At 35.9% G+C, this 12142-nt stretch overlaps 1 protein-coding gene across 2 annotated transcripts in view; it reads right to left on the reverse strand.

Annotated features, from left to right (window-relative positions):
* The window catches only part of LOC132107262 (dnaJ homolog subfamily B member 6-like), a 33040-nt gene that overhangs the window by 10803 nt on the left and 10095 nt on the right, over positions 1 to 12142 (reverse strand). The window contains exons 3-8 of one of the 2 annotated variants that reach the window (XM_059513499.1): positions 10393 to 10502; positions 9729 to 9782; positions 9530 to 9634; positions 5723 to 5851; positions 5473 to 5626; positions 5275 to 5345 (exon numbers count right to left, since the gene is read on the reverse strand). In XM_059513499.1, the coding sequence (XP_059369482.1) occupies positions 5275 to 5345; positions 5473 to 5626; positions 5723 to 5851; positions 9530 to 9634; positions 9729 to 9782; positions 10393 to 10502 (623 nt within the window). Of the gene's footprint in view, positions 1 to 4556; positions 5346 to 5472; positions 5627 to 5722; positions 5852 to 9529; positions 9635 to 9728; positions 9783 to 10392; positions 10503 to 12142 lie in introns of those variants that run through there. The other variant, XM_059513506.1, reaches the window with a different exon arrangement.

The following is a 12142-nucleotide window of genomic DNA, read 5'->3' on the forward strand; positions in this document are numbered from 1 at the left end:
AAATAAAAGTTTGAACAGCTACTAAAGCGCTTCTTGCCTGACACCCAACACCCCCTTTTGCCCATAATCGTGATGCATTCATTAAAATTTCATGTGGAACGCGTTTATTATGATTAGTCATGTAAATAGATTGAGATTTCTTTATTCTTTTTGCGTGTTAATTTACATTTATATTGAATTAGTGTACGTAATATGGGCTCGAAAGAGAGAATAGAGAGGCTGATTATGCTTGCAGATTATGGGCACATCTCGTGGCTATTGTGTTGTGTAATTAAAGGGGAGAGAGGAGAAGAAAAGGGACAGATGTTGCTTCTCAAATTACCGGACCTTTTTTCATCCCGGAAAAGGCCCGAGTCTGCTGCAACACCCTCCTCCACCAACAACCCCCAAAGAAAAGATGAAAAATAGAATACATTTAGAAGACAAGCCACAAGCCTTTACCACTTCTCTTGTTGTCTGGCAGACCCTTTTCTTTGAGCTTGAAGAAAAGAATCACCGTGACCTAAACCACAACAGCAGCTGCCTAAGGTGAGACTGGGAAATGTCACGGTTTGTACTATGGGTTCTCTAAAAGCTTTTAACATCAACAAGTTAATTGCTTTAAATGATAACCTACTCAGAACAATTTATTTTTTATGTTAACTATACTGTTTTTATTTAGCATAATACACAACATATAGAGTGATTATGACTGGAAACAACTGAGATGATTTTGATCATTTTGTACGATTACCATTTAATGTGGTAGAAAAGAAGACAGTTTCAGTAAGTTGGTTACTAAACATGAATTATTCTAAATATAGTTAGCCTTGTTAGTTTCAGGTTCAGTCATACAGCCTACAATTATGTGTATCTATAAATGTCTGTAATACAATGTTTTAGGCTACACAGAGAAAAGTTCATGTGTTGAATAACATATCTTACATCATAGGCAAGATGGCTAGTTTCTTATTGTCAGAAATGTGACATATTCCTAAATATGACAGGAACGTCCAACAAGTATGTGAGCAAAGAACCTCCTAGACTTTCTAGTATAGCCAACTAATCAAAACCAATAGAAATTTGCTCATGTACCTCTAACCTGAGCTTTTTCCATCCCTGGCATAGAAAAGAAAGAAACAGATAAAGGATCAGTAGAGGAGGAGAAAGCAAAAGAGAATGACACATAAAATGAAAGATGAAGGAAGTGATAAAGATGACAGAAACTGTGAAAAGGATAGAAGAGGCCCAATCGTCGACACAAAGCCTAACGAGCCTGGTCAAAGCAGCCTGCACGTATGACTGGACTTGTGATTACTACGAGGTAGCCTTGGCGACCCCGTAAATTTGCAGTTTATTACGGAAGGCGCACTTCCATGCAAACACACACATTCAGACGCTTTTCCGAAATGTATTCAAGCAAATCATGACGCTGTGCCTAAACCCCAGTGAGGGACTATACGTGGAAAATAAGTGTCCCTAACTAGCTCTCAGCGGAGCAAAACCCTTGGCTTTAAGGTTTCTCATCCTCGTCAAGCTTTGAATAACAAGCAGCATTTATCTGTCCATGAAAGGTAGCGGGACAGATCATATCATGCTTTTTAAATATGGAGGGGAAATAAAGAAATGAAACAGATAGGCTTTCTCAAGCCTGGTGTATTCAAGGAGGGGGATTCAAGGTGTTTTTTTTTTTTTTTTTGGAAAGTGTCCTTGCTTTGAGGTCAGTAGCCTAGGCTATTAGACTACACTATTATATGGTGGTTATGGAAAGTTCTAATACATTATCATATAATTACTTTCAGTGGCGGAATAAATATTTTGGTAATATAACTTTAGTAATTCATAGCAAATACTGTAGTTTTTTTTAATCATACTATAGTAAAGTGTATTATACTGTATATATTATAGTATTTACAACACTTTTAATGAATGCTACAGCATACTGTAGTACTAATAAATACTGTAGTATACTGTAGTTTTTACTTGTTATAACTGTAGTTTTTACCAGATATAACTGCAGTGTATTGTAGAATAATATACCATATAGTTGTAGAAAACATAGCACAGTATTGGGTTGGGTAATTTATTTATATTATTATAGTTGGTATCCTACCACAGCAACTAAAATTACAGTTCAACTAGAATTATGTTTCAAAGAACGTGCTTTGTTCGAGCTGCAAATGGCATAAACTCTGTTTGAGGTTTGTTATGATGACCATAATTCTCTGTTGGTTTTCTTAAAGGTGCACTCAGTATTTTTCCTCATTAAAAAAGGTTTTATACATTTAGAAATAAGAAGTATTTTATACATAGAGAATAGAATATATAAATATAACGAGTATGCTTATTTTGATAGAATATACCAACTATAGCTTTAAAAGGTTTATGTATACACACAAGGATAAAAGCCCACTTATTTTAAAGCTGTTCTATTTTACATGGGGACTGCCATGTTGAAGTCACATGACCAGCTGAATACTACTACTTTATCTTGGTATCCTGCTGACACTGATGCTTACAGAATTAATAATGGCTGACTGTGAATAGAGCTTAGATTGTTCTTAAAATACAACGTTTTCAGTGGCTGAAAAAAAAATGCTACATCCAGATTTCATGTGTGTATTTAAGTGACATGAAAAACAAACAACAACAACAAAATGGATGGCCATCACTGAGAAATTAGACTGGATCTCTTCCATCTATTCTATCTTACCTAGAATCATTCACACAGCCAGGAAAGTGAGCATCCCCATCTTTAAATGAGACTAAAGACAACAGCAAACACTTCCCACTGACAGTAAGATACCATCGGAGCAGGAGCTAACACAAACCCAGAGCTGACCTCATGTTTTCCTCTTCCGTCACTCCTATCTTTACCATCTTTCATAAGCCTTGGGAGGACAGCAGTAAAACATGAGGGAAACACTCTTCATCAGGATTAGGATGTTTTCAGCTTCAGGTTTCATCACAGTTGTGGATCATTTTGATCAAATTTGGATCATTCATCAAAGAAAGAGACAAGGGGGCAAAAATGAATATCTATTTTTGTCTACATAGACTTGTCTGTCCATAGTCTATATTGTCTTCTTTCATTTATCAGCAACAGTCTTGGTTTGTTTACTTACAGGGCTGGCTTTGAAAAATTATCATTTAAAAATGTACATATTCCTTTTGATGTCACAAACTTTCTGTGATGTATTTAAACAATACTGTACAAAATAGCCTATTGTAAACGTTCACAACTAGAGAGCGTTATGCTTGACTTGCAGCATTGAGGACAGGAACCATTAATTTTATAATAGTTATTTTATCATGTTCTAAACAAACTCATTTGTGTTAAAAAAAAAAAAAAGTTGTTACATTTATCTTTCTAAACCTGTTGTAAACCGACATATTACGGACCAAAAACGTTTTGATATCACTGAAGAAATGGCGTCCTCTAGCGCTGTAATGTCATTAGACACTACCTTTGCGTTTCAGTGGACAATACGCGGTGGGTATTACACCGTTCCAGAAACAAAGTTAACAGCCCTTCTAAGGACATTCATCATTATCAAATGTCGAGTCTATTTAGCTATTACTAAAGGTAAAGGACAAGGCAAGACCAACTGGAAATGGAAAAGGGTGTTTGCGCAACATTTAGACTACAGGAGGCGCCAGTGGACAACAAATAGACCTAACAGAACAACTCCGAACAGCTTTTAGCTTATGACGTCTTCAGTCATAATATTAATCTACTTCCTGTCGTAAAATGCCCTCTGAAAAAAATGAGGACAGTAAGCAAAAATAGGCTACCGTCCAAAAGTTTTGGCTCACATAAAACCTTTCCTTTGTATTTTGATGCAGGTTTTGTAGAAATTAATATCTGCTCATGTTCAAACACCTTTGACTTACCTTAAGAAAAAAAAAAAAATAATAATAATAATATATATCATAATCACTAATCACTAATCATAATAATATATATATATACAGTGCCACTTGAAAGTTTGTGAACCCTTTTGCAGAATCTTGTATGATCTCTTATTTTGTTAAAATTACCTTTAAACAGATTCTGCAAGGGGTTCACAAACTTTCAAGTGGCACTGTGTGACAGATATCAAAAATCAATTCATTATGGGTTAATGCTAGCTACTGTGTTTACAATCTTGAAGATTATTGAAGCTATGCACATCAATATGAAAAGCACAAGGTCTAAATGAATGAACATCTGCTGAGGTTTTGATCTTATCACATCATGGCTGTCCAAAACTGCAGGAGCAAGTGCTCTTTATATAAACTTGCAGTTAAATCAAAGGTTAAATCTTGTCTTTGTGCCCTGAAATCAGCAATGCAAAACAAACCAAACAAAGCCACTGAAGTATGTGCACATGCATTTGTGGATATTTTAGAGGCTAGTGGAAACAATAAGGTGATGTAAAGGCAGATTGAAATGCAATGTTTTACTAATTTTAATTTGTGTAAGCGCTGGGATGAGACATACATCAGCCAAGCAAATAGACAAACCTACACACAAATTGGAGTTAAGATTGTTTTCTAAAGACCAACGCAAAGAAAATGTGAGTGCAACATTCCAAACAGGTGAAAGTGAGATTTATTAAACCTGAAACTTGTCCATATTAGCTTTTTGTCTTACAAAGAGTAAAATGTCCAGCATATAAAGTCATACAATATTTATTCTTAATAATGGAAAGGTCTCAGGTTATACAGCAGTTAGGTGTGAAGCGATAATGACAAACTATTTATTCATCAACTTAATATTATAAACAAATGGTGGCTACTAACACTGGTTAGATCATATTAAATATTTCAAAGTGGAGAGGTTAAGACTTTAGCATTTAAACAGTTAAATGGCTCTACAGCAGAGTGCAGATACAACCTGTTAAGCTCCAGTTTCAATTAGGCAATGAAAAGAATAGCCATCAGCTGACAGAAAATAATTAATTGTGCTTGGTTAAACTGAGGTTTACAGTTTTTGGGAGGAATAAATGCCCCCTGTCCCCCCACCAAAAAAAAAAAAAAATTATATATATATATATATATAATGGAAAAACGCTTATATTGGAATGACAGTTCACCATTTAAATCTGCGATTCACTGCACAGAGGGCAAGAGCACCACTTAAAAGCTTCACACATGACCTCCTGGGTTACTGACTAGTGGAGAGCAGGTGTTTTGGTTGCCATCAGCCAGGTTAGGAGGGTTGGTTAGGAATGTTTGGGTTTAAATGTTTCGAATGTTCTTCTGCAGTGTTCAGAGATCACTTGTTGTCCAGTCGGAGAAGCTGCTCCTTACCATTGACTGTGAGAGATTTGAGCTGACCGTCCTCCTCTACCTCTACTCTCTCTTGACCATTCTCTACAATGCTGTAATGACACAAAAGTTAGCTGTAGATTGAGGTGACATTAACTGTACAATTATCACCATTGTAGTAAAGTCTTCGTCAAAAAGCATCAGATTATGAGCAATCTGCATATATGTGTTCTTTGGTACCGTTTGGTGGTGATCCTCTTTCCATTGATGAATTTGGTGGATGTAGAGACAGATCGGAAGTTACCCATTCCTCCACCACCACCACCACCACCAACTGAGGAGGAGGAAAAGGAGGTGAAGCCACCCCCACCCATTGGGCCAAATGAGGTGAAACCTACAGAAATGATGACGATGTTCAAATACACAGTATACCAGTCATACCCAGAAGGACCTTTTGTCATTTTCAGGGGCTACACACATATTAACATACCTGTGTCAAACCCAGAAAAGGGGGAACCAAATGGAGAAAATCCAGGAAAGAATGAACCTGTCGTTCTGCTCCTGCTCACACCCCTATGACGCTGCCCACCACCAAAGAAATCTTCAAAGGGGTCATCAGCTAAATCAAAAGAAATAAAACAATATTATAGCTGTACGTGTAAAATATGTTAGAATAAAGTGGTTCCACAAGCACAATTTATCTACTACTGAACCATTTACCAACTGCACAATATTGTATTACAGAACTAGAGAAACCATTTACAGCATCTAAAGATGGAGACAGTGAGGGGAAAAATACTTTTCTGAAATCGACCATTAAAAACAGGGGAAAAAAGTAACGAAAATAAATTCCTCACATTGACTGACAAACACAGCTCACCACCACAATCATTCACAAATCAAGCAACCAGCTTGACTTAATTTACACATGCAATCGTATTACAGACAACATTTTGGTAAAAACATTTCTTTATAATATTTAACCTACATCCTGCTACCTGTGTACTGTGCCACTAACCGGTTATTTTTAGGCAAATCCTACGCTCCCTTTCCATTTTGCCTCATTCTTCACAGACTAAAACCATCAGGATTCAGTTTTCAGCTCCACACATACATGAACTCAAACAGACCACATCCACTGCTAAAACTCCCCTCTCTCTTCAGTGACTACTTACTTTTTTTTTACTGAAAAACACATAAAATCATGAAACTGCTTGGATCACTAAAAGAATCATTATTCAGTTATTTAATATCCAAACAACTCTCAGCATTGTCATATTTACAGCAGAAATACCATAGAAAACATCTTAGCTAATATGGGAGGCCTTGTGAATGTTGTGTTGGACAATAAGGGGCTTTTTGAGTCAAAAAGGTTGAAAACCACTGGCTTGCCTATAAAAAAAAAAAAAGGTCACCAGTTTGATCTATCTGCTTGTTTTAGACACCAAATACCATCTATTGACCAACTCTGGCCGTCTGCCACTCAGAGTAAGGAAACATTGTTTCAAGAGAGCTAGATTATCATCTCCTGAAAAACCAGATTGCCAATGCCCCTTTAAATAAAGGTAATTAATTACTATACCATTTATTACAACGAAGCTGAAACACACCTGAGAGCTGATAAATGTATGATGCATTGTGACATAATTTATTAATTTGTCTAAAGAAAGTTGTGAATATACAGTGGCTGTCAAACAATTATTAAGTCTTGGAGTAAATGCTTCTATCTGAAGTGACTTACAATACAGGTGTTACAAGGGGGAGAATCTCCCTGGATCTACGTGCTCTGCTCATGTCTCACTGGTCCCTTCATGCTGAGATCAAACCCACAAGTATTCGTTTTCGCGCTTTTATTACGTTTACATATTTTATTTTTTTCTTCTCTGTTCATGGAAATACTAGGCTTATGGGGGCTGTAAAGATCTATTTTTATTCATCCTCATAATTCTGGGAGCAGTGTTGCAATGTAGCGTTATGCCTGCTGAAACATGTCTAGATCAATGCTTCTCCATTTTCAGGCACCTTCATATGAACTTTTCCCATCTCCTACAAGTAATTTGATTTGGCAAGCAGAACAACGACTGATATCTTCAAATGCGCGCACACACACACTCAGTTATTCTAACCCACCCCCAACCTTGTCATGGCTACATAAACACAAATAAACACCAATGATCTTCTATCATCAAGGATGGACCTCCTGAAACATTCCAATTAGAAAATTTCAGTACGTTGACATATTTCTCACAGATAAACATATATTTGCACACAAACCTACCTGTTGAACACATACACTCATTTTCTCTCTCATAGCGGCCTAGAGCTATTAGCCATTCCCTTTCTCTTGCTGCTCTTTTATTCGGAAGCTATTTCTGAGAACATTCCTAGTGGATGATGCACAGTCTCTTCTCGTCCCCCTTGCTGGTCTGAGCGCTCTCGCCATATTTAGAGTGCCTCTATGTTTTACACGCATGCCGTTCAGCCATTTGCTCCCAGCAGTTAGAGTCAGTAGGCATGGGGAAACACAGCGTTTAACAGATGACTAATACGTCTTATCTACGATCATTTCAACAACACTATTTTTAACAGTTAATAAACTCCTCAATCAGCTTTCATGCTTTTAAGAACCCAAAAACAGAAATTCAATTGTTTACTCTGAGTCATTATAAACCTTTTGTTATTTTATATGTGGAAATTATTTTATTTTTTTAAATCTTCACATTTAAAAAAAAAAAAGTAAAATGTGAACTCTGATTTACCATGAGATGAGAAACTCTGAGTTTTCGGTTTAAGAACAGCTGATCTTAGTTTGTTCATCCAACTCTGAGTTATGCACATGCACCATGACTATAAAAAGCCATAAGCAATGGTGCCCACCACCAAAGAAATCTTCAAAGGGATCATCAGCTAAATCAATATTTTGAATCTACAACATCACCCAAAAAAGAGAGATCTGCATACTTTTCCCCAGTGAAAATGATACTGCAAGCATACAGAGACTAGGAGCATATATAAAAAAAATACATCTGCTTTGGTCAAGGAGAGAGAGTTGGCATGGGATAAAAATTGCTGCTCAAATCAAATCGCACGTTTAATTTTTAATCACTTTTATAACAGAGGTCAAAACTGGCAGAAGGGCAAGTTACTGACCCTTATGTTCATTTGAAATTTTACTTTAAATAACAAAATATCCTTCAGTGTCTATTTCAATGTGCAGCAGCTTTTTCCACATATATCTAATGCTGTTTTCACACAATTAGATGATTTCTCATCTAATTATGGTACTGAAATTACCACTTGATATCTACTCTGCCAACAAAAAGAAGGCAAAGGCTCATAAAAGTAGAAGCTCTACACCACCACCTCTGAGAGATGCAGAGGAGATGGCCTGAGCATGAACACTGGAAGGCCAGTGGCTGAGGGAGCTCCAGGAGGAAGCTCAGTGATGTTCAGTAAAAGCCAGGGTTTGATTCTGTAGACTTCATGTAGAACTACACGATTTTACCTCATTCTTGTGTATTTTCAGTTACCGGTTAAGGAGTTCTGTATCATCTTACATATTCTTAGAAAAATAATAATAATTATTATTTGTAAAATGTGTGCAATGAATGACTGTATGAGATATTCTAACAATGCTTCAGCTTTAAAAAGGGGGAGGAGACTGAAAGAAACTCTGGGATTACTGAAGAAAACCTGCTCCTGAACAGGTGAAGTTCACAGAGTAAGTTACCATGGTATACCTCTCTTTCAGAAACAGGCTTGACTTACCCCACTTTTTTGGGTATGAGATAACACCTGTTCTGAAACAGAAACTCCAGAGCTTCCCCCATTCCCCCAAAATGGGCCTCAGCCTCAGATGTGAAATTATTGTATTTATGTATACAGACATATAAAAGATAAAACAGTGCTTTCAGTAATGTGAGAAAAATGTTCCCATAATATACACTCAAGTTAAGAGCACATTTATAGAGAGTATTTTTAGTGAATAATATAGTTATGGTAGATTAACAGAAAGCTAATCATCAAATGAACCCAATAATTTCATGCAAAACCTAATTACCTAATTATAACTCAAACCATGTCAGAGACACTGTGAGAGATTAAATGACCTTCATTTCCTTTCTTTGGGAATTTTGTTCTAATTTTACATACTGCTGTTTTCACTGACAAGAACCACTTTATTCTGAAACGATGCGGGTTAAACGTGGTTTTGCTATTAAAAATTCTATACGTCCTCTTTTACTATTCCATGTGTAATTTTTGTTGTGTAATCAAAATAAATTACACATGCACCTACCAAAGAAATCTGCGAATGGATCTCGGCCTCCAAAGAATTCCCTGAAGACGTCTTCTGGATTTCGGAATGTGAATCCTCCCATGAGATCCTCATCATAATGGCCTCCTTTTCCAACAAGTAATAATTAGAGGAAAACCACATTTTCAAAAACAGGTAAACGTGTCAAAATATGACATAAATCAGGAATAACTTTACTTACCTCTACAAGATAGGCCTTCTTTACCATATTTATCATACTGTCTCCGTTTGTTTTCTGTACGAAAGAATGCTGCTTTTAGTTTCACTCAAATCAGACACTGATTAATGTTTTCTATTAATTACACACTCCTCCCACCACACATTCACCTAATATTTGTAGCTTTTAACAAACAAACAAAAACAAAAAATATTAACATACTGAGAGGACAACATCTGAGCCATTAAAGGGGGCTGTTCTGTGCCAAAACTATAGTTTAGAACATGTGTTAAGTTGATCATTACTACTAAAACCACTCAAGCAGGGACGAATGTAACTGGCCATTTTTTAACAGATATTTTGGCTTGTAAAGATTTAATCCACAGTGTGACTAATATTTGCGCCAAATGTCTTCATATTCTGAGGACAGGCGCCATGCCTCGACATGTTTAAAACATTCACATGAGTCAAACTGTTGAGTCTTATTAGACTAATCCCAGCTCATTCTGGGTACAGTTCTTTATGCTTTATGCTGTTTCTACCAGCATGAAGTGAATATCCTATGGGACATTCATTCCATAACAAGTCTTTAATGTAACAATTTAGAGTAGTAATTTAAAATGTACATTTTCCAAAAAGAGATGGAATCATATAAAAAAATAAAAAATAAAAATGTAAATAGCAATACCGTCTGACAGGACTTCATATGCCTCCGAGATCTCTTTGAACATTTTTTCAGCTTGTTCTTTGTTGTTTGGGTTTTTATCTGGATGCCACTTTAGTGCTTTTTTTCTGTACCTGTAAAACACACACACACACCCTTATTAAAACAAGATAACTTAAGGGTGAAAGGACAATGCAAAAGAGGTTCCTTAAATAAAATCCAGTTTAAGATACACTGCCAACTAAAATCTGCATGTAGATAGATGTAATGTATGTAATGGAGTTAAATATTAAAACCATTAATTATTTTTGGGATGAGAATTCATTTCTTTTATGAAATGGTGACCAGTCACAAGACCCAAGGTATATGCTTTGACCATAAATGTGCAGACATATAAAATCGCAATAAGCATTGTGCTTAGACTTTATTTCATATCAAAAGTAACAAATTTCTCTCCATTTTATTACAATATTCAAACAGTAAATGCAGTTTTGGTGCTGTTTAATGTGGTGACTGATCGCTACAGCGCCTCAGTTCAAGAAGTGCCTGAACGGATCATCTCCTCCGCTTTAATTGCAGAAAAAATATCTTCGGTGACCATAAACTCTAGAGGAGCACTTCACTAAATATATGCACCATATAACATATTGATTATAATTTTTACTGTTATTCAATATTTAATTTATGTTAAATAAATCCATTAAGTTTTAATGTAATATAAAATGTTTATATTTCAAAAAACTAATTGGATTAGAAATATAACTTTGTAAATGCAAAGTTAGTATTATAATTGTTATTACTATAAAAACTTTTAATAAGTGTAATAAGCGTTTGTATACAAATCAGTTCATTTTAATCTTCAGTATTATAGTAATGTAATACCAACCGACTCTCATGTAGATTTTATAGAGATTTTTTTTTCCTTGAGAAAATGTGCCATGCACTGTACCTGATATATATACAAAATAATCTATATTGATTTAGAATTTGATTGAATCAAGCTTGTTAATCGACATCGAATTGAATAATGAAATTTGTGTCACTACGCAGCCCTAGTAAACAGTCTGGTCATGTCTACAGTCAATAAGAAAATTTGCTAAAACGTTTCATTCAGGACTGGATTGACTTCATTTAACATCTTAACACAGTTGTCCCATTCCATTTGCAAGTTGTGTTATATATACAAGTTTAGAACAGGTTTGAGATCTGAAGGAATTTGGCACTCTGTAATTCTCAGAGTGTTATTTAATGTAGAAAACAACAGCTTTACATACATATAGAATAGATTTAAATAGATTGTGTTATGGGTTAAACATAACTGCTTTAAGACGTATGTAAATCAATACGTTCATTGTAAAGTACTCCAGGGTCCTTATTTATGATGCTTACACATCACTGCATTACAAAGTCAAGCACTTCTTAACAACTACTTTCAATACAGGTCATGCTGCACAATACAACTTCAGTAGGTGTGACAACAGGTCAGCATCTCACACACTAGGCCCGAGTCAGCGATACACACCCAGCCAGCAGAATACAGCAGGGTCAATGGTCTAAACCAGACACTCCATAGTCCATACACTAACAGATTTGTCCTTTGCACATCTTTTAATAGTGTTTGCCCTCCATAGCTCTGTGCTTTAGAAATCCACCCCTTAACCATCAGCAAATTCAGTGACCTACAGAATCAGCATTCAATTGGCATTTGCTTACCTGACAAACAAAGGACAGAACACCCTTTCCAGGGAGCTAGATGAATAAGGCATTGACAAGG

This window comes from Carassius carassius, chromosome 2 (genome assembly GCF_963082965.1).
Source record: "Carassius carassius chromosome 2, fCarCar2.1, whole genome shotgun sequence".
Taxonomy (NCBI): domain Eukaryota; kingdom Metazoa; phylum Chordata; class Actinopteri; order Cypriniformes; family Cyprinidae; genus Carassius; species Carassius carassius.